At 45.3% G+C, this 21,790-nt stretch overlaps 7 protein-coding genes across 7 annotated transcripts; 3 read left to right on the forward strand and 4 right to left on the reverse strand.

Moving 5' to 3' along the window:
* Positions 1-42: 42 nt before the first annotated feature.
* On the reverse strand, positions 43-1,722 carry CCR75_007345 (uncharacterized protein; the record flags this gene model as incomplete). The annotated part of the gene is made up of 1 exon (XM_067965406.1): positions 43-1,722. One exon carries the CDS (start codon positions 1,720-1,722, stop codon positions 43-45), a length of 1,680 nt encoding a protein of 559 aa, XP_067820619.1.
* Positions 1,723-1,889: 167 nt separating this feature from the next.
* On the forward strand, positions 1,890-4,102 carry CCR75_007346 (uncharacterized protein; the record flags this gene model as incomplete). The annotated part of the gene is made up of 4 exons (XM_067965407.1): positions 1,890-1,986; positions 2,052-2,961; positions 3,029-3,164; positions 3,252-4,102. The coding sequence occupies 4 exons, from the start codon at positions 1,890-1,892 to the stop codon at positions 3,792-3,794; spliced, it is 1,686 nt and encodes a 561-aa protein (XP_067820685.1). The 3' UTR covers positions 3,795-4,102.
* On the reverse strand, positions 2,009-11,252 carry CCR75_007347 (uncharacterized protein; the record flags this gene model as incomplete). Its single annotated transcript, XM_067965408.1, has 6 exons — positions 2,009-4,048; positions 4,108-6,720; positions 6,773-10,198; positions 10,286-10,377; positions 10,432-10,527; positions 10,605-11,252. The coding sequence occupies 6 exons, from the start codon at positions 11,250-11,252 to the stop codon at positions 3,850-3,852; spliced, it is 7,074 nt and encodes a 2,357-aa protein (XP_067820684.1). The 3' UTR covers positions 2,009-3,849.
* An 829-nt stretch (positions 11,253-12,081) lies between these two features.
* CCR75_007348 (uncharacterized protein) lies at positions 12,082-12,771 on the forward strand (the record flags this gene model as incomplete). Its single annotated transcript, XM_067965409.1, has 1 exon — positions 12,082-12,771. The coding sequence occupies one exon, from the start codon at positions 12,082-12,084 to the stop codon at positions 12,769-12,771; it is 690 nt and encodes a 229-aa protein (XP_067820687.1).
* A 380-nt stretch (positions 12,772-13,151) lies between these two features.
* Positions 13,152-17,996, reverse strand: CCR75_007349 (uncharacterized protein; the record flags this gene model as incomplete). The annotated part of the gene is made up of 2 exons (XM_067965410.1): positions 13,152-17,667; positions 17,725-17,996. The coding sequence occupies 2 exons, from the start codon at positions 17,994-17,996 to the stop codon at positions 13,152-13,154; spliced, it is 4,788 nt and encodes a 1,595-aa protein (XP_067820686.1).
* Positions 17,997-18,070: 74 nt separating this feature from the next.
* On the forward strand, positions 18,071-20,172 carry CCR75_007350 (uncharacterized protein; the record flags this gene model as incomplete). The annotated part of the gene is made up of 3 exons (XM_067965411.1): positions 18,071-18,118; positions 18,189-18,336; positions 18,402-20,172. The coding sequence occupies 3 exons, from the start codon at positions 18,071-18,073 to the stop codon at positions 18,521-18,523; spliced, it is 318 nt and encodes a 105-aa protein (XP_067820893.1). The 3' UTR covers positions 18,524-20,172.
* CCR75_007351 (uncharacterized protein) lies at positions 18,554-20,125 on the reverse strand (the record flags this gene model as incomplete). The annotated part of the gene is made up of 1 exon (XM_067965412.1): positions 18,554-20,125. The coding sequence occupies one exon, from the start codon at positions 20,123-20,125 to the stop codon at positions 18,554-18,556; it is 1,572 nt and encodes a 523-aa protein (XP_067820894.1).
* Positions 20,173-21,790: the final 1,618 nt, after the last annotated feature.

Here is a 21,790-nt window from a genome sequence, read left to right on the forward strand (position 1 = left end):
TTGGTTATCGTAACAATAAATTCTAAATTTCATGATTTTACATTAATTTTCATGAACTTTGCGCTGGCGTCGAAGAGCTGCCAAGTCGGCACCAAAAAGATGTCGTTCTTTCCAATACATCGTGAGCAGTGTTCCAATAAAGCAAAGTGTACCCACAGCTACATGCAAAGTGTGCTGTACCCACGAGATTGACTTGATCGTCTCGGAACTCAAAAAGATGCGCTGAGAAATCGCAGTGACCACCAAGGAAGCAACAAGAGCGATTATAACAACCTGGTGCGGGAGTGATTGACGCCAGAAAGCAATGCCATTCCATAGGCCATTGCCCATGATTGATGCACGATGCGATACTAAATGGAAATATGAAGCCAAGAAGGTCAAGCAGTAGATGATACGGCATGCCATATTGACGCAATTTGCCAAAATAAGTCCAAGCGTGCCCCAATCAAGCACTTGCATGAAAATAAACGCACTTAGAGCGTATACTAGAAAAAAAACGCCGAGAAATTTGTTGAGTCGTATCAACTCGTGGTCCTTCCCAATAGCGTGCACAACCGCTTCACAAACCCCATTAAGACCCAAGAAAGGAATATAGACACAATAGGCCGCCAAAGCAGCCCCTACGCCTTCATTAACCTTCTCCGCTCCATAAAGAAGCAACGCCAACGTGTGTGCATAGCTTGTGCCAAAGCAAACAAACACCAAGCCCACGAGATTCAGCATTTTGAGCATGACCAATAACAAAGTTTGCCCATCGGCCAAATTTTGCAATTTTTTTTCTCGATTTACGTGTTTGTCAAGTGCAAATTTGCTAAAAATAGTCTTCGTTGCTTCTTCGACCGGCAAAAAGAGGATTCGAGGTACGAGGGAGCCAAGATTCGAGACCAATCCATACACACCCATATGCTGCAACGACGCAACGCTCGTGAGTACCCACTTGTCGCCTTCCGCTAGCAAATACTTCACTCCACTTTGTACACTTAGCGGCAGAAAGAGGGTCATTAAGTCGGGGTGATACCACTCCATACCTCCTTCGGGTACCCCTGGCAGCAATTGACCCATACTCGTTAATGCAAATGGGTACATTCCACGTTTACTTTGCTTAATTCGTCGCCAGAAAAAGAATGCAAACACTATAAGTAATGTGACTGCGTACGATAGTTCAGCCACTCCGTATGCTGTCAAGCTCCACTCCAGTACTACGACGCCAATGTATTGTACCGCAGCTCGCACTAGAAATGCTGCACTTTGAGCCGCGACTTGCCAACTCACGAGAACACTAGCATGGGCTAGAACGTACATGGGCTCTGCTAGCGCTTCAATCATTGCCGCACCGCAGTACATGAGTAAAACCTTCGGATAGTCCTGCAAGACTTCATGGGAAGTTTGAATAGACGAATAGATAAGAATTAGAATCGCGAGAGTCCAACTAATGGCTGTGGATACCCACGCAATATTAATCATTTGCTGGATATCGCTTTTATCATTCTTTGAAGCTTTCGAGTCAAGCGATGGCATACGCAGGAACGCGAGGCGGAACCCATCGCGCAAAAAGAAGATGGAAGCTAGTGTTAATTCCAACCGGACGGTCACGGCACCGGTTACATTGAGGTGTAACTTTCGCAGTACGAACGAGTTTGCAGAGAAGGTTAATAAACGTTGCACGAAGCGATAAGAGCCACCATGCACAGCTCGAGACAGCACGGCATTTTCAGAGCTCATACGTGTTTATTCCAAACTGGAAATTATCACAATCTAGAGCAACGGGTATTCTCAGCAAACTTCTATGATCCTCGAATTATCTCTACTTTTCACTAAATCTTCACCACTTTTTCAAATATGGTACAAATAATTGTATTGAATCGGTGTTCTTATTGTAAGCCATTTTCATGCCAACCAACACCTACGACAGCTGGGGCAGCGCCGCCGAACGTTTTGCAGATGGCTCCATTTGTCTTGGCATTGACCTTGGCACCACGAATTCATGTACACAACCCATAAGCATGATCTTGTATCCATTATCACATTAATGATTTAACTTGGCTCTTTAGGCGTCGGGATGTGGTATGTGGACCGGAATCACGTGAAAATTCTAAAGAATCGCTTCGATCGTGGCCGTACAATGCCTTCTGTAGTGCATTTTGACCCGGATAGTCAAAGTGTAGATGTCGGGAATCAAGCCATTCGTCTTGAGACATTAGATCCCGTGGGGAACACGATTCGCTCCATCAAGAGGCTTTTGGGGCACAAATTCAAGAGCAAAGCCACTGATGTAGCCAGAATCTACGCTTCTTATGAAGTTGTACCCACTGCGCAACAAAATGTTGCCGTGCAGGTAGTGCGTAGCCATAAGAAGGTACACGTGGAACCTGAAGAGGTCTCGGCGTACATTCTGAGAGAGCTAAAGGCGTCGGCTGAGGCTTATTTTGACGGCCATACAAGTCTCGACAATGTCGTGATTACCGTTCCAGCGTACTTTAGTGACACACAGCGAAAAGCGACGATAACGAGTGCTTCTATGGCGGGTTTTAAGACAGTGCGGCTCCTGAATGAACCTACTGCAGCAGCAATGGCATACGGATTGTTTCTATCAGGTCAAAAACTCGTGACAGTCGTTGATTTTGGCGGTGGTACGCTTGATGTTTCCATCTTGCGAATTCATGATGGCAAGTTTGAGGTTCTTGGTATTGGCGGCGATACTCATTTAGGAGGAGAGGATATTAACAATATCCTTCTTGATCATGTGCTTGAAACACTCTGTGAACGGTATCATGTCACGCGCGCACAAGTCAACGAAAAAGCTCTTGTACGACTCAAACAAGAAGTGGAAAAGGCCAAGATTATGCTCTCGGACACGGAATCGGTGACGATCCTCGCACACGAAATTGGTAATATCCCCAAGTGTACCTACACGCTGACACGACGCACGTTTGAGCAAGTATGTGATCCCATTTGGACAAAGTACGTGGCTCTATGGCAGCAAGAAGGCTTGTAGATCAAGCATAATATGTGTTGTTTATATTATTAGATGTCTTCGAATCGTGTCGACTTTATTGAAAGAAGCTCACGTCGAAGCTGCTGACATGGATGAAGTTGTTCTTGTAGGAGGTTCGACACGGATTCCGATTCTGCGGTCGAAAGTCTCAGCAGCTTTTAATCACAAAGTACGAAGCCGTCGATTAAGATCGCGAGTTCTCAATGCTTTTTCATGACTAACGAGCTTGAAATGGTGCCACGTTCTTTTACATCAGGAGCTCTGCATGTCAGTCCACGCAGACGAAGTTGTGTGTGAAGGTGCTGCGATTCAGGCAGCTATCTTGAGTGGCATGGATCCAAAAGTCTTCCGTGATGTCTTGATGATGGATGTTCTTCCACTGCCAATTGGCCTTGCAAAAGCCGATGGTACAATGGAAATCCTCCTTCCTCAAAACGCACGCATTCCAACGAGTGTAACCAAATACTTTGAGACACATGATGATGGACAGCGTGGACTCACGATTGAAGTGTATGAAGGCCACGAAGCGATGGCCAAGGACAACGATCACATTTGCTACTTTAACTTTGCGTTGCCTCGCAACAAGATTGGCAAAGCAGGGGAATTCACACATCCCGTTACATTTACCATGAATGCGAGTGGGATTCTGCAAGTACAAGCAGGAGTCCATCACGATGCCGAGGAATCGCCCATGTCGAAAACGGCCATTTATCTCATGGGCGCTTACATCTTTGCCCTCTTTGGCTTGTACGTCTTCTTTCGCATCTATTTCGTCGACAAGAGAGACATTACTGCATGAGATGTATGCGGAGAAGGCCTCAAATGGACTTCTCGAATGGCTCCTTGCTGTATTGTCATGACGCCCGATAGCGTTCAAGGTTTGACGACATGGAACAAGCCACGTATGCGTCTAGTAACCTCCAGCGTCTCATTTTAAGAGCGTTAGCATTACTTGTTAACTCGATATCGTCGAGTAGTGGTTCCTGTCTAGGGTGAGACTTATAGAATAATTCTACTGCAGTGGCAGCGGCCTCTGTTCGTTGATCTGCTAATCTGTAGAGCATTAAATAAAGTCAGCATGCAAGCGCATGTTAGGGATTCACGTGACGTACAATAGCGCGACAAGCTCTTCAATGTTGGTCGTTGTCGCAACATATTCGATAAAAGCTGCTTCGAATCGCGTGTTCAAAACACACAGATAGTCTTTTCGTTGACCTGCTTCAGTAAAACACTTTTGTATCAATTGGCAATTGTCGAAATCGCTTTGGTCGTTACGACGATCGCACGTGTGAAGCAGCTCCTGGAGTACCGAATCATAAGCTCCTGTTTGAATGATCTCGATTAATGCATTGAATCGAGCAAGTGGCTTTGGAATCATCCATGCACACTTGACTGCAAAGCCATTTAAATCTAATTGGCGAACAATCGCATCGTGATCCGTTGCGTCTTGAATGATCGTAGCAAGATCTCGAAGATGTTTGACAAAGATTCGTACGTCCAATTGCTCAAGAAATGGACACGTTTCGAGTAGAATGACCATATGCTCTATCACCACTCGAACATCAGAGACAGAGACGTCACCAAAGCAAAGAGTAGCGCAATCCGTTGCTGCCTCGTGCGCTACGAATTGACGCGATTCTTGACGACTTTTTAATCGATTCTTGACGTTTTCTAGCAACTGTTCAAGTGGCGAGGTCAAGACTTCTGTCCAGACTTTCAAGCCACAGTTCAACGCTCGAACGAATGACTTGGAGCTTAGTACATATAGAATTTCAGCTAACGATCGAACCATTTGAAGCTGCAGCATATTCATCAGCACATCATCCCATAGATCGAGTGCTGCAATGTCAAAGTCAAGCATGAAACGACACGCACATTGCAGAACCCAAGGCTGGTTTCGAGGAAATCGTCGCAGAAAACGACGCGTGAGCATCTCTTTGTCACTACTTTGCACGTACATCAAGTCAAACGGCACACGATGTTCCTCAAACACCATCATGTGCGTGAATAATACTTTCCATTCCAAGAGTTCGTTCAGGTGGTAATCCAGACTTTCAACGCCGTACAAACTTGTTACGATTTGCGTGATCGCACCAGGAAAGCAGTGATCCAAGCGCAACATTACATGGACGGCTCTCGCTTTTGCTCGAAACGTCACACCTGCTCGCGGTTTCGAGTCTTTAGCAAAATCCAACAAATATTTCACGACTTGTTCACTCAATGAATCGCCAGCTTTGACAATGGTACTCGTGATATACAGAATTCGCTTTTCATAGCTTTCATCCATTTCGCGCTGTTTCTCGGCCTTTAAAGGCTGAAATGGATCCTCCAGACTCGTGAATTCTTCACTAAAGTACACGGCGTCTTTCAAAAGCCACTCACTTACAAGATTCATGCAAGTCTTTGCTTGGGGCACATGAAGCAATTCGCCAATATCACGCGAGACGACGTTAAGCAGGTCGCACTGTTCATGATAAAATGGCAAAGCGTAGCGGCTATACAACTCTTGAAAGAACTTTTCAGGCTCCGACACTAAAGCAAGCAATTGATTTAGTTGGTCCTTGTCATTCATTGCTTCAACTAGACATTTCGTTTGAGACATTGCATTGCAGAGAAGAAGCTCGACTTTTGCCTTTATTATTTTCGTTTCCAGACGCAGTAGTGCTTCATGTCCAGTAAAAGAATTCGTCGTCTGCTCTTCTATTGCCTCGAGCCCAGACGTAGCAGCATTTAAAGCAAATTGAAGCGCATTAATCTTCTCATTACCAAGTGGAAAGTTCTCCGCAAGCCACTCAGCACCAGTCACTTGGCTCTCCGTGTTGCTTAACTCTCGCAGAACGTCTTCGAATGCTTCAAAAGTAGTCAACTTATTTGCTTCACCAACAGTTGATTTGTACTTTGTAATCAAAGCTCGTAGTCGCAGCATTTGGGCTTCGTCTAAATCTAACCGAAGTGGCTTGACAAGTCCCACCAAAGCATTAAAATTCTCTTTAGTCACGAGTTGGGACAACACCTCACGTGGTTTTGCCATCAGCTCATGGAACGAAACCTTTGTGAGAATTTCAATACTCTTCCGTGTCACACAATCCCGTTGATACACAGCAAAGTTTTGCAAATGACGCAATATTTCAATTCGTCGCTCCACTTCTATTCGGTCACGATAGGATGTATTGTCGAGCAAGAGTCGAAGTATAAATAAAAGCCGATCGTAGTCGTGACCAGATACTTTACCAATTACTCGAAGTAACATCTTTATCAAATGCTGTTCGTGAATTTCGTCAATGACTCCGATAATCTTGTCTTGATACTCCAACTTGACCGTTGCCGACTCGTTTAATAAAAGCGCTTCAGCATACACAAGGGCTGGGAAACTATCGTCAATATGGTAGTGCCGCGTAAACTCCATTACGGTGTAAAAATCATAGTTGCTTTGAGTAATTAATCGTGGCACGAAGCCGCGAATGTACTCAAGATCACGACGTTCGCTTTGAAACAACTTGTGATCGCATTCAATCCCAAGCAATTGAAGATAATGCCACCATCGGGCATTCCCTTCTAGCTCATTACACTGGTGCAAAAAGGCAATCTGTTGCCACGCTCGAGCCGCGTCAGCACCAATGAAAGCAAGGTGTTGGAACCGATTAAAATCTTTTGCAACATTTTCACGAGAAATTTGCCGTCGAAATGCATGGAATGCCGCCTCTTGCTTCATTGATAACATCAAACTACCAACACAATTGTCAATGAAAGCGTCGTACAAGAGCACAGATCACGTACCCTAATGCTAAAAAGTTGTCAATCTCTTGAGACTGAAATACACTTGATAACAGCTTTCCCATTTGCGTCTGAATGACACTCTCGCCCTCCTCCGGCAGATCTTGCATCGACAATAACGTCTGGAGACTCAGCAAGTCTGCCCGTTGTTCCACAAGGTACGAGATGTAGCATTTGGATGCAATTGCATCTCGAGCTTGGCTTTCACGGTTCAAGGATTCAACGCTTGCAAATTTCGTCACAAGCTTCATTGTCTCGTACGGCGTCAAGACACATACGTCTTCTCGATACCATCGGGGATACAATATCCAGCGTGCTTCATCAATTGCGTTCGAGGCGGTTGGCCACGTGAACTGCAATGCCTCCTTCACGAGCATTGTCGTCTTCACAAGCAGCAACAAGGGTTCAAAAGACTCTTCGCTACACGTACAAAGCGCGTGTCGAAGCAATTCTAGCGCGTACATTGGTGCTTGAACCTGCGCTAGTTGAGTTGGAAGAAGAGATGATTGAAAGCGAGGATGCAACGAATCATAGATACTTTTTACGTTACGTGTCGTGTATTGCAACAGAGCTTTTGCGATTTTCTGCAATGGTTTAGAAGGATTAAACTTCGCGACACTGTCGATGGAAGATGCGTGTGAACGGGATTTGTTGCGAGTGATGTGTGTGCACGACCGCTTCGCAATTAATTGGCGGGAGAAATAAACTGCTTGCAAGATAGAACCATTTGACGTAGCACTCTGTGCAAGCAGCACTCGACAAGTCGTAGCGTTGATCTTTACTGCGGATGCAAAGCGATTTACGTCAAACAATTGTCGAATTCGTGCATCATTTGGCGGCATCTCTGGACCCGTACAAACTCTTGTCGGATATACGATTGATTGATCGAATCGCTGTCTCTTTTCGTTTCCAGAAGCATTGCTTCTAGACCATGCGACTGCTCGCTTCTTTCCGTTCCCTTTGCCTATCAACGTCACTGTGGTCTCTCGATCACAAAGTTCGACAAGATTCTCGTCGTCATCCGCAAACAAGTTTGCCGATTCGATCAATGCTTTCAGCTTCGTCTCGCACTTTTCAGGATCTCGCAAGACTGAAACCGAAAGCAAGAGCCCAAACTCAGCTTCAATATGACATATTCTTTCCACATCTGATAGCAATGCATCAGACAGCATAAAATCTAAGTTTTCGACGTAGGCTGTTAAAGTATCATCAGCGGATAAGTCTAGCAGTGACTTTAGCTCGGGTAAATAAGCGGCAGCAAGCGACTTGAGCATACATAAAGAGAAAGACCTTGGCTGTTGTTTACACATACCAATACTTTGAGCTTCACTTCGATCCTCCATCTCCACTTCCAATAATGTCACGCCAAACGAAACAATCTCTTCCATCAAAGACACAAACAACGTCAAGTTGGATTTCAAGTCAAATCGTTTCTTTAGTTCTGCAAACGCCTCCATCGCCTGGGCTACTCTTCTCGCAACTTCATTCCATAGACTATTCGTTTCGTCAATATTATGAGTAAACAAGTTCTCTGTAAAGCGAACAAGGGCTCGATCGCAGCGTAGATTCTTAAGAACATCACTTAAAAGCATGGCATCGTTAAAAGCGGTCGGCTGTGATACTTGAGTTAATATATGTGACATCAATCGAAAAGCGCTCTTTGCATCGGCAATATTAAAGTCTTTAATGTTATATTTTATCAGCATATCTCGAATCTCCATCGAGCGTACATGGTCTTCAATCTCATTAAAGCGTTCTGTTTTCCACTGCTTAAAGTCTGTTGCATACTTTTTCAAAGCCTCTGAATACGGAGGCACCGCAGATCGTAGGACTAATAAGGTCGCATCGACACGCAAAGATCGATCGGAAATCTCATCGAGCAGCACCAAAACTCGGCCTTCTAGATCCATTGAAATGTTTTCAGCAAGCTCCATGACGTACTCATAAAGAATAGTATCAACGTCAACGTCACAAGAATACAAATACTTTCGCACGTGCTGTTGAATCTCGTTTCGTAACGAAATGGGATCCAATCCACGGTCCAACATACTCATCGCAATCGTTGATGGGGTTTCACCTTCAAATACTGACAGCGACAGATCAAAATGATGCTCTATTGCTAGTCGTCGGACGTGTTCAATCTGGCCACACAATTGATCCAATCGTTCAAAAGGATTCACATCCATTTGTCTTTTTTCGTCCTGCAATCCAAGCTCTGATCGATTGGATAACAACCTTTTAAACTCATACAAGGAAAAGTCGGTACCGCTTACCACCCCTCCTCGATTCGCGGTGTTAACAAGTTTACAAATGCCAAGAGCGACGTCCCACTGTCTTTTCGCTGCAGCAGCCTGAGCTCGTGTTATAAGCCAGTCAACTACCTCTGTAAGCACCAGTCGGTCGTCCGATTCAAGAGTGGCATTATCTTTGAATGACATCTTAATGCGACGAAGGAGGCGAGGAAGTACCTCTTGCTGAATCCAGTGTGCGTATCCTGAGGGTGGAAGCGATACTGGCAAGTGCTTGAGAAATTTGCCAACGCTACAAATCATAGCCTCATCAAGATGACGAATCCAAAGGATCCTCACAGCCCTCATATCGCCTGCCTGAACGTATTGAATTAGCATGTCCAAGAAGGGCGTTTTCTGAAACTTGTGCCACTTGTCGCGAAGCGCCTGGTTATCAATTTGGACGGATGAGCTGCAGAGAAGCTGAAACGTTGTCCATTTTTGAGACAACTCGCTGATTTCGTCACACCAACACAATAAGGGTGTCAAAAGTGCTGACGACCTTGGAGACGACAAAGTAGACTCGCGGAGTTTCTCAGCAATAGTTCGCAAGTAATTTACAATCACACAAGAGTCCTCATCATTGTATCCAATACTATCTCTACAAATAGTCAGCTTGGTTTGATACTCGTCCATTGCTTCTTGCTGCCAGAGAGAAGCTACTGACGTATCCATTAACGATTTTGCAATCGAAATCGCTTTGCCAGAATCTTCGATATTTTCTTGATGAATGCCACTCCCGTCGATCTTGTTTTTCAAAATATCATGGCTTTCGTTCTGACTATCACTCAGTAAGAACATCGAGACACTACAAGTGGTTCGACAGGCTGCAAAAACATGACAAGGCGTCGTATCATTAGACCCTGTACATGCAAAGAGCGCCACATCTACAATCACGTCTTGAGACTTTGCATGATTCATCACTATTTTTCTCAAAACGACACTCGAGAAGGTACAACTTGATGCATCATACGTAATCGCGAGCACTTGAAACAATGGCGTTGAGCTTTCATCTTTTCGAGCTAATACAACTAAGGACACAAAGTCGCGTTGGTTCACTGTCCGATGCTCGAGCACTGCAAAGCTCATGACGTTGGAAACGTCTGGTGTATATAATTTGATCATCTCACGCCAATTCCACCTACGATGCATGGCACGCAAGTGAATGATTTAGCTTGATTTGAAGCACCCTAACGCATCATGCATTCTACTTATATACCACGATAACTTCCCGTCACAAAGTATCACGAGGTTACGTTGAGAGGCATCGAAAGCCATGGCAGTAACGGGACCCGAGCGCGAATTGCATGTTGCCACTTTCTACATCCAAACTATAAATGTATCGAGTCAAGAGTTCCTTTAGATCAAACGCACCTCGAAATGCCGACTCGTTTTCTGAAGCTGCCACATACTTACGAACGCGTCATGATTTCCTAAAAATAGACATTTTTCCGACGAAACTTGGTGAACCTATGAAAACGATGACATGTTCCCTTTTTGTTAAAAAAAAAGGTTCGTCCTTGACCACCTTGGGCCTTCATGCTTACCAGCATCCTGGACTTTGCGTGGTCTTGTAGACAGCCAACACGCAATTGTTTGACACAAATGTCTTGTGCTATTTCATTGAGCGCATTGTGAGACTTTTCTAGTTGCGGGAGGTTTAAATCACTTAGCCAGAACAAGAACCCCAACTTGGTCACGATGACCAATTCTAGGGCGACGCTCGAGCTCTTTTGCTCGTCAAATGTCGCAAATTGCATGCTTACGATCCTATCTGAATGTTCAATATCGAATGCATGCTTGAGCACGCGCTTTGCGTGCAAATTGTACACAGAGAGCATCCCTTCAGCATTTACGAGAGCGAGAAAGGCCCCGCAGGCACTCAGTGCCAATGCCTGCACTGTCTCGAGCGCCTCAACTTTTCGCAGTGAGGTGTCTCCCGTTCCTTTTGTCGAATGCAAATCCGTCCACGTTACTTGCATCCGGTCTTGTACTAACACGGCACTTTGGGATCCGTTCACGGCGATCCACGGATTGTTGGGGTCTAAAATTATCGGTGCTTCACATGAAATCGGGCATCTGTTAGTCGGCAATTCCCATAATAAAGACGCTGATCCGTGGGACGCTTGTGTTGATTTGGTATCGTCTGGCGCATGGTGGTCGGGAGCGGAAGGTGGCGCGGACGATTGAGACATTGACAAGGATGGTTGTTGCTGCGCTAATCAAGTCTTTTCGAATTGACCTAAATATAATTTATTGCAATAATTGTGACGGTAATATATTCGGTAATTAATTTGCAGCTAAGCAAAATAACTTACTTTATTTGTAAAGAGGACGTTTGCCTACGAGTTAACAGACAGTGCTAGCTTCGGAGAAAGATTCAAAGCAGAGGACTGACATCTCCCTGTCAGATAACTACTGAACGATGATACGGACCTGCTCTATTGAGAATTTACTTAAAATTAGATTAGTATCTTAAAAACCACAACTGAGATAACCGGCTCTATTGTCAAACAGCTTAATAGGCAAATGTCTTCCTGAATTGTTTTTGTTTATACTTGTCTCTTAAGTTCTGAATACGTCATAATAATTGTTAAAGATATTGTTAATATTTATCTAAAAACCGTCAAGTTTGAAGATTAGTCCACTAAGTATCAATTTAATTGTAAGGGACAGTCGTCAAGAGGAGCTCAGACACGCTCGCTTAACATGTCTCTTGAGTACCCGAGCAGTGAATTGTCCGTAACAATCAGATTCTTCCCAAAGAAGATCCATTCCAGTGTTTATCGAATCAGCCACTTTCTGATCGTGCAAGCCCGATACACGTGCTACGCAGCAGCAGCAAATTATCCTCTTTGATAATGATACGGATCCCATCTCAGCTTTTGATAACCATGCTGTTTCGTAGGAAGTTCGACAATGTACTTTGAGCTGTCCTTTTCGCAGATTCAAATGATAGATACTGGGGGAGCACTTCGAGATTAACTTCAAAGGCAGCAGACGGTGGCAACTTTCGGTCAAGGCATGCGTTCTTCATTCACTGTCATCGTGACGGCTGCGCTGATGCTCTATGCCAACGCAAGTGTCCCGCCAAGCGATTCGGCTACACACCAAAGTCCGAAGCAGACGGTCACTTCATCCGCTGCTGCTAATGCAGAGCCTGCGGGAAAACCCATCAGCCAAAAAATCCCCAAATACATAAGAAGTGGTGATACCTTGGACGAAGCACGAGGTACGAGTAAGTGGAAATTGATAAGGGAACTCATCTTATCCCAAACTACCGTGACTCAAAAGCTTCGTCGGCCGTGGAAGACTCTTAAAGCTATGAAGCTTCACGGTACTGCGAAAGCCATTAAAGCCGATACCTCAGCTGCTACTACGGAAACCATTGCCGAAGATATAGCTGCGGCAGAAACTGCGGCCGAAAAAATGTGGAGAAACATCCAGGTGTCATTGGGTGCCACAACACTTGATGAGATGGTTAAAAATGTCAAAACCAGGCAAAAAATATTTACGAAGTGGTATTTAGCAAGATATTCCTATGGAGATGTGCGTGACGCCTTCGCAACCCAAGAACATAACGCAACCTTGTATCAGTACTTGATCGGTATCATCGAACCATACAGTAAATTCTGCAGTGACTTGGCATGGCTGAAATCTAAGAAACATCTGTCGAACTATCCATTGCGCCGTAGCAAAAGCTACTCATTGTAGAGCCTCGACCATCATTATTACAATGAGTAGCTTGTAGTTCTTAACTCCGCCCGTAAATAGCAAATATGTGTTAGCACATAGTTTTTCCTAATGCACCAACTTAATGTTCTGTTAAAAGCCTTTCTATTACAGCATCGTACTCGAAGTAAATCAATTCGACAGCACTGGAGTCCAATGAATGCGAAAGTAGCCAATTCGTTCGCCTATGAGCTACAAGCTTCCTGTTAAGCAAATGTGATGTCTTACATTGCCTGTATTAAGAGAAATAGAGCTCTATGGCTTGCCGACATTTCCAACGACACCGTGAAGATAATCACCTTATCCATAAGATTCTTCAATATCTGTTTTTATCGACCGCTTCATGCAATTCTCGATAAATTTTACGCGATCTTGTCGCCTAAAGACTTGATTCGAGACCCTTTGGTCATCAATTGCTGTTGCGTATACTCCCACAGCACCAAAGCTCCGCTCACATGCACATTTAGGGACCGGACAAGCCCAAACTGAGGTATTTCCACGCATACGTCCACAAGTTGCAAGATTTCCAGCGGAATTCCTTCTTTCTCACAACCCAGCACCAGCACCATCTTACGCGGCAGCATGTAGTCTACAAGACTCACACTCGATGTCGTCTGTTCCACTGCAACAATCGAATAGCCCTCGCTTTTCCATCGAACCAGTGCGTCCTGCAACATTTTGCCTTGTGGCCGAACTTCTTCCAATGGTATCCACTTGTGAGCCGTGGCGCTGACCGATGCGAACGTACGGTCTTCTTGAATCAAACGAAGATTGGGCACAATCAGCTTTTGTGCATTTAAAATCTCACACGTTCGCGCTAGTCCAGCCAAATTCGGGATCTTGTCTACCAAACTAGCACACATGATAATGGGCTGTCGAGGTCGTTCACGTGCATTGAAAGAGTCCCCATGATGCACGACATCGAATCGCATTGCTAGCGGTAGAACACGTTCATCTAGCAGCAGTGTCGTCGTATCAATTTTACGCTGGACATTCTTCAGAGCTTTCCAAGAATTATTCATTGTCACGTTGCTAGATTTCTGCTGTAATGATGTCGAAGGATAGTGTTCAAGCTGATACTGCGCATAGAGCTCGTTCATGGCCGTTTGAAGCTGGTCTCGAAAACAAAGCGCATCGTCTCGAGGCAACAGCTCTCCAAACTCACTAATAAAGCCACTAGACAACATACCAAGCAACGAACATTCGTAATTTGGATAGAAGTCTTCTAATTGACGCGCTTGGCGTCGACGCAGGCGTTTGGAATCCTTATTTGTACTCAAAAACTGCGCCGTCCCTTTTAAAAATCGAAGACCTGGAGTATCGTGACCACGCAATTCGAGTTGATGGATATGACGCGGAAGAATCGTCATCACGAGATACTGAGCTAAAGCGCGTGTGTATCCATGGGACGTACCCAGCCACGGCAGCATCGTTTCAAGCAGGTCTCCAACTTCCACATCATTGCTTGGATCGTCTAGCTGAGCGTGAACGAGGTACGCGGACACAAGCAACAACGACGCACTCGCTTGTGGCATGAGGTTGGCATCTTCAAGCATGGGCAGCAGAAAGCCCGAGCACATTTCTCGAGGGAATCGCAATGTCATGCGCATCGCAAACAGCTCCATGTAGTAGCGTACACTAGGCAAATGAGGCATCGCAAACAAAGATTGAAGCATCGCAAGCGATTCTTGAAGCCGCGTGTTGGTCACGTGTTTGCTCATGACGCATAAAGCCTGCCAAGATCGCAGTTGTTTGCCAAATCCGTCACTGTTTAACATGTGCGGCTTCTGCCAATCTGACGTCATGTTAATTCGGACAAATCGCACGACAAGTGCGTCCATTAGCTGGTGCATATCCTTATTCAAAGAGGCTGTATCAACCGCTACATCCTCGAGAAAACTTAGCACCACAAGTCGCACAAATCGATCCTTAGCATGGCTTGTAATAGCTGAAACTTGATTGTTTTCATTATCAATCGGAAAATCTTGAAATCCTTGGCACGAAGTACTTGCATCCATCGTCAGTTGTTCCTTTTCATCAATCACTGGTTCCTTGAATAGCAGCAATGCAATCACCTCATCAATAAACGAAATAGCCATCAATGGATGCGCACGCCACGTTTGACATAAGCGGCATGCCATGTGAAAAATCACATTGGGCCGATGTCTCGCGCCAAAGCCAATAAAGCGCGCGATCCAGCGCTTCATTGTGCCGTTTAACTCTGTTTGCAGAAGAAATGCCGGTTGAAAAATACAAAGAATGACAGCTCTAGTGAGAGCATCAGGTTTGGCCTTGCTATCGTTGTACGCGGTCCAGACTGTTTCCAATAAAGTGTCGACGTGTGTAGCGTCGGTAAAAGCTTTCATCAAAGTGCCAGCGAGTTGTGACAGCGTTAGCTTGAGCACATTTATTATCGGAATCAATGCTAACGGATCCATGCCTGCAATCGGCAAAGCGTTTATACAAGTGTCAAATGTATCTCGCAGGAGCTTTGTGCTAATAAATGAGGAGGATGCGACGACTTGATGAAGCAAGTCCCACTTGCTCGCAGCCAAGGTAATCGCACAACGAGCATCAGTCTTTCCTTTGAATCGTCGACTCGTGTCAAGCGAAAGGAGAAGAGGAAGAAGACGCTCAGTCTCAAACGCACGCAGTGAGTCGACAGCAGATGCGTTGCTTCCAACGATTGACAAACATGTTGCTGCTAACGCTACATTAAAAATGGATTGATCAGCAGCAGCTGCTAGGATGTCCTTCAGCTCCTCGCATAGCGCATCAAGGCGATTTATGTCGTGCACATGTCCCGTCAAAGTCATCTGGTGCGTGCTCATTTGGACTAATACAGAGGCTCCAGAGGTCACAAGCTCCGTAAGATCTTCTTGTATTTCAACTCGAGGCGTGACTTTTGAAGACACGTTTTCTAGCCAATTCCGGAAAACTGTCATGGCCAATTCGAATAGGTAGGAGAAGCTGAATCGTCCACTATAAAAAGCCTCGCGGTCGAATGAGAATGCGAATCGTTGCGACGAGGGGCAATTGGCCTCAAGGTCTTGGACTTGAGCTTCAAACTTGGCAACTAGAATCACAAGCCGTCGTTTGCTTACCTCATTATGTATTTTATTCGACAGCAATGCGCTGAGCGGAGTCCGCGATACGACTTCTTGCCGATGAATTGATGGATCTAGATACGACGCCTCAGTATTACTTTCGACATCAGCTGTTAATAACATAAGCCTCGCTAGTTGAGTTGGACTCAGGATATCATCAGTATTATCTCCTGCATGAAGCTGGAGATATCGTTGCACTGCAGTAGCTAGCTCGTTTGAGAAACAATAGGAGTTATTGACTGAAGCAGAAGCTTTAATCCACGATAGATATTTTATTAGAGTCGCGCCATCGTCCGTCAACAGGATACGGAAGGGGTAGATATGAAAAATACGTGCTAGTGCTGACAGCGACAGCGCCGATGCATTTACAAAGCCTCCTGTTAGTGCATGAGTCAGTGCACATAGCATTTTACTTCGCATTGCTTGCGAAAATGACTGCATCGCATGGACATCAAGCAATATATAGAGTTGATCCACCGCTCTTGTACTCAATTGAATCTCACAAGAGGCAAAGATTGCTTTATGCATCAGATAAAGCGACTGAAATACTTGCAATAGACTCAATAAAGCTTCAGGTGAGTGACTCGTTACATTCTTGCCAAAAATCGCTTCATTCACTGCAAATACAAAGTCATCCAGCACATGCTTCTTCTTCTTCACAACGATCTGAAACGCGAGGAAGGTGGCTAAGAAACGAGAGACCACGACCTGAAAACGAGCACGGTGGGCATTTTTATAAAGCACCGGGTCGTTACAAGCCCGTAACAAGTCTTGAAACACAAAAAGCTGAAAGTTTGGCAAGCACGTGAAGGATGAGGTAGCGTCAATACTTGTGCTACTAGTAGTTGTCTTGTCCCAACACTCGAGACAGGTCTTCATAAAATTTGACATAAACAAACGCTTGACAGCGGGGTTGTCGTGTGCAAATAATCGTAGTAAGAGGCTTTGCATCCAGTCAAACGTGAACTGTATCGGCCACTCCTTCCAGTCTAGATGCTTCTTTGACTCGTTATACACAACAAGATTGGTCACTAGTAACTCTGCAATTTGAGGCCAAACTTGCTCAATTAAATGTGGTTCATGGTGCACTTGTACCACTTCCGAGGCTGTGAGAAACTTTTGCCATGTACTCCTGCACGTCTCTTGCATTTCCCATTCGAAATCTGGAGGAATCAACTCTTTATCAAGACTACAATCCATCAATGCAAGCTTGAGGATCTGAATCCCTTGTTTACGCACTAACGCATCATTGTGTCGTAATGCAAAGCACACTAGCTGCTGAAACTTGGCAGAAGCAATAACCTCCCGTGAGGCTTTTGAAAGAATAACACACACTAAGTATAGCAGTTCTTTAGGGCTCTTGATCATCTCCCGAGGATTCCAAGCATCTAGCACTAATTCAAGCAATTGTCCATGCATTTCACGTCCGTCCTTGGTATCTAGCAGTGTCGGTATATTGTATAACACTAATGCCCGTAGAAATCTCGGTTGAGCACTCCAGTTATTAATTGCTAGCTTACAGATCTGTACCATGTCCACAGCCTGGAGACCTCGTCGCTGCAAAAGCTCTAGCAATCTGCACAGAGCGTTATAAGTAATCTCGGAATCTCTGTGTTCACGCAGTAGCCTGTAAACCTCAGTAAACAGCTTTTGAATCGCTTCTTGGTCTGTTTGTGTCTCTAGTAGTATACGCAAAAAATTAAGCGCCGCTTGATGTAGCAAAGCGTGGCGTTCTAGTGTCAGCAATGGAAGCACCACGTCTGTCGTCACGCTGCTATTCAAGAGTCAGGTTTTCTGAGTTTCTGATGCCACAATCGACTGTAAGTACTCATCAAGCAAAATAGTCGATGCCACTAGCGTAAAGTGGAAACGATTGACGCTCTCTAGGTCAGTAAGAGCTGTTGGAAGAGGCGTCAAGAGTGACAGAAGCACTCGTGCATCTTCTATAAAAAGGTCCTGGACTTCGTTAACATGCAAAGTAAGACCTAGTGCTACAAGCTCATACTGCGCCTCTTTTGCTTTCACGTCAAGCTCCACGGAGCCGTGATGAGCTCGTTGGAAGCGTTGCCATCGCTTCCACGCCGCGGAGATGATGTCCATGACTGTGGCGACAATTTGATTGGACAAAACTACTCGCAGTAACTGTAGCCATTCCACAAAGTAACCCGTTCGTGATGCACTTCTGTCCATGTTGCGGCAACATCTTACTCGTGGAACCTGATGTGCGTGGGTAGCCATCTTCCATGTCGTGTATCCATTAAAGTAATGAACCGTTTTAACTTTTTTTCATAGACCGACGGCATGCGTTTCTTTTGCCAAACGTGTCCGTACTTGTTCCAGATTAACGATAAAGTTGAAAAGAAGGTCCCACTCCAGCGCAAGCAGGTGGACGACGTGCTTGGTGGCGACGAAGCATGGGAGAATGTTGACCAGACGGAAAGTACGTCGCTTAATTTGACTTATTTTACACTACAACAGTTTAAATTCGACTATCATTGTTGCCAGCCCGTTGTCCGCACTGCGAATTCAACAAGGCATACTTTATGCAGATTCAAATTCGGTCAGCTGATGAACCCTCCACGACCTTTTACAAGTGTGTACAGTGCAAGAAACAGTGGAACGACTAATACTAGATGAATTCAATACGAACGCAAACTTTATTTTTGCGGACATTTCGACTCCTGAACGCATAAATACGATTTAGACTTCAAATGTGCTACGTTCTGAAAGCGTTGGCAATTGTCGCACGTCTGATTGCACTCAGAGCGATGAAATTCTTGCCCAAAGTACGAAATTAGCAACTGGCGACGGCACGTTGTATTGTCCTCACAGTACGCAACCATTGATCGGAGCTTTTCCATGTGGATAGCACGTGACTTTTTCGTCAGGCCCTTTTGAGGCATGGACAATATATTGCGCAATTTGCAGACGTCACCGGCACTATAAAAGAGAATGCACTGCGAAGTGTTGCCATCTCGCCCCGCACGCCCAGCTTCTTGGTAATAGCCTTCAATGGACTTGGCAATGGAAAAATGAATCACGTAGCGAACATTCAGCTTATCAATGCCCATGCCATACGCGATCGTGGCGCATACAATACTCAATTGACCCTTTTGCCACGCTTCTTGGACCATATGGCGGTCCGTTGCCGACTGTCCAGCATGGTAGAAATCCGCACTTAATCCACGGTCAAAGAGATAGTCAGCTACGTCTTCACAGTCTTGCTTGGTCATGCAGTAGACAATTCCCACGGCCTCGGGGGCAAAAGAACTCGAAATGACAGTATATAACGCCTCCATGGCCTTCTTTTCCCCACCGCGAGGTTTATCACGCACCTCAAAGGTGAGGTTTTTTCGATTAAAACTCGTAGAAAACACATTCCCTCTCGAAATGAGTAACGACTTTCGGACGTGGTCAATGACCTTGGGCGGCGCGGTTGCTGTCAAGGCCATTAATGGCACACTAGGAAAAGTTCGCTTGAGCAATCCCAATTGGCTATAATCAGGCCGAAAGTCATGACCCCACATGCTTACACAATGCGCTTCATCAATCACAAACCGAGCGAGCATCTGATTCTGATCCAAGAGTTTAAACACTTCAATCATTTCGGGAGACTTAATAACCTTCTCAGGGGTTACGTAAAGTAGCTTGAGACTCGGTATCGCTCGACATAACTCTGCCATAATTGAGCGTTTTAACGTCAATGACGTGTGACTGGTTAAAAAGGCTGCAGGGATGCCACAATTTGAATTTTGGACCAATGCCGTGACTTGGTCCTGGATAAGCGACAAGAGCGGGGATACGACGATAGTTACGCCTTGGCTCAGCACGGCTGGGAGCTGGTAGCATAGACTTTTGCCTCCACCTGTGGGCATGAGCACAAAGCAGTCTTCTCCACGCAACGTAGCTTCGATCACCTCCTTCTGGTTCTTTCGAAATCCGACGTTGCCGAAAATCACTTGATTTGCTTGGGCCAGGATGTCAGACACTGATCCAGACGTCACTTTCGTTCGCTTATTTACTTGTGGGGCTTTTTTTGACGCCACTGGGCGGCGTCTGCTCTGTTGTATTAATTGAAGTGCCGTATTCGGCTCCCTGTTTTCAATGTCATCGTCGGAATCCTCGTAGAACGAGCGCTGACGCTTTGGTCGAATGGATTTGCTTAGAGGTGCATTGTCAAGCGTGAGGTCGATGGCATCGATCTTTTTGGTTGCTGCTCGCACAAGCATCGGAGCCTATTTTCACAAAAGCTGTGCGCGGATAAAAGAATATAAAATGAATTTCTAATTATATTTTGCATTTAAAATCTGTAATTTCGTTTTTTTTCTCACTAACTAAAATCTGCACAAACTAGGGCATTCACTGTAATAGGGATAATTGTTACTTGAAATTAACACGAAAGGCTGTTACTAGATACATTTTCTAAAAAGGCAGATAATATTTGAGGAATATTACTTTACATAGTAACATTGGAAAGCTTATGCATTGTTAGATTCAGGCCTTTATATCTACTTGCTCCGCTGTAATGGGGTGTATCATTACATGAAATTAACACTTGAAGGTTATTAATTAATATTATCAAAAAGGAAGGTAATATTTAGATAATATTACATTAAGTAGTAATATTCAGTAAGCTTATCCATTGGTAGATATAGGCCATTACAGCTAAGCTACTTGCTCTGCGGACCAGTCAGCGCTGGACACGCGCAAAGAGAGAGAGACAGATAAGATTTTGTTTGCATGTTTTTGTTGAAACAGTGCGACTACTGATGTGACAGGGCGCGACTGTTGATAGGACAGGACATAACTGATGGTGAAAAGAAGCGACCATTTGGGACGGGCAAGGTGATCTAAAGAAACCTACGCAGGAGAGATTGAAGGTAACGGATAGCAAAGGTAACGGACAGCGAAGGTAATTAAAGACACAAGCTCAAATACATTTAGTTCTCAATCTACTTCCTACCTCTAAGCCCGTGTTCAACAGTTATGAGCCCAAGCGCAAACAACTCACCTACTCATCAGCACGCCCAGACACGCGTTGCCGCTAAAACAGACGCAACCATTCCCAACGTGGTCGCTGACCCGTTCGTTCTGGACGAGGAGACGCGATCGGTTCCGGGCTCGCGCGAGGCCCAAGATAGCGCGAGCTGTGTCTCCGATGCGAGCTCTGAGCGAATGGATAGACTTGAGGGACTCCTCGCAGAGTTGGCGCAGCAGCAAGTCCAGTTCATGAAAAACCAGCTGAAGGTGCAAGATCAAATGAGTCGCCATGCTCAAGCTGCGCCTACAACACCCTACGAGCACCCATTTAATGGATCAAGCGCGTTTACCGACTTTATACAAGCGCGTGACCGTCGAATGGGGATGGGCTCGCTCGATAAGCCCATGCAACAAGCACGCATGCCGCCGCCTCATGAGCCGCCGCAACGAATGCGCGCGCCTCCCAATCAGCCGCCTCAACAAGATGAGCGGTATCAGCCGCCCGCTCTGTCGCAACCTTTTGCGACACCAGACGGTTATGGGTTGAAGATACCTAAGCTTCGAGACCTGGACTGGCATGGATTTGCTAAGTTCACGGGTAAGGAGACTTACCCCGCCGACTTTAAAGCATGGGGAATGCGTTTGCTGCAGCGTCTTGGCGCAGCCCAGATGATGAGCGGGGGTCATAGGCCGGAGGAGTTCAAGATTCTTGCATTGGGCGGTAAGCTGGAAGGCCCAGCACTCAGCTACTACGAAAATATGCTACCTGTATAGTCTGCTGTGTCGAATACACTTGAGAACGTCATGAACAGCATGCTGATGCTGTACTTGACTCCTTTACCATCTACGAAAGGGATCGAGCTCATGACGAGAGAAAAGGAGCACAGCAAGACATGGCCTGAGCATTACCAGTA

Source organism: Bremia lactucae, linkage group LG12, assembly GCF_004359215.1.
Source record: "Bremia lactucae strain SF5 linkage group LG12, whole genome shotgun sequence".
Taxonomy (NCBI): domain Eukaryota; phylum Oomycota; class Peronosporomycetes; order Peronosporales; family Peronosporaceae; genus Bremia; species Bremia lactucae.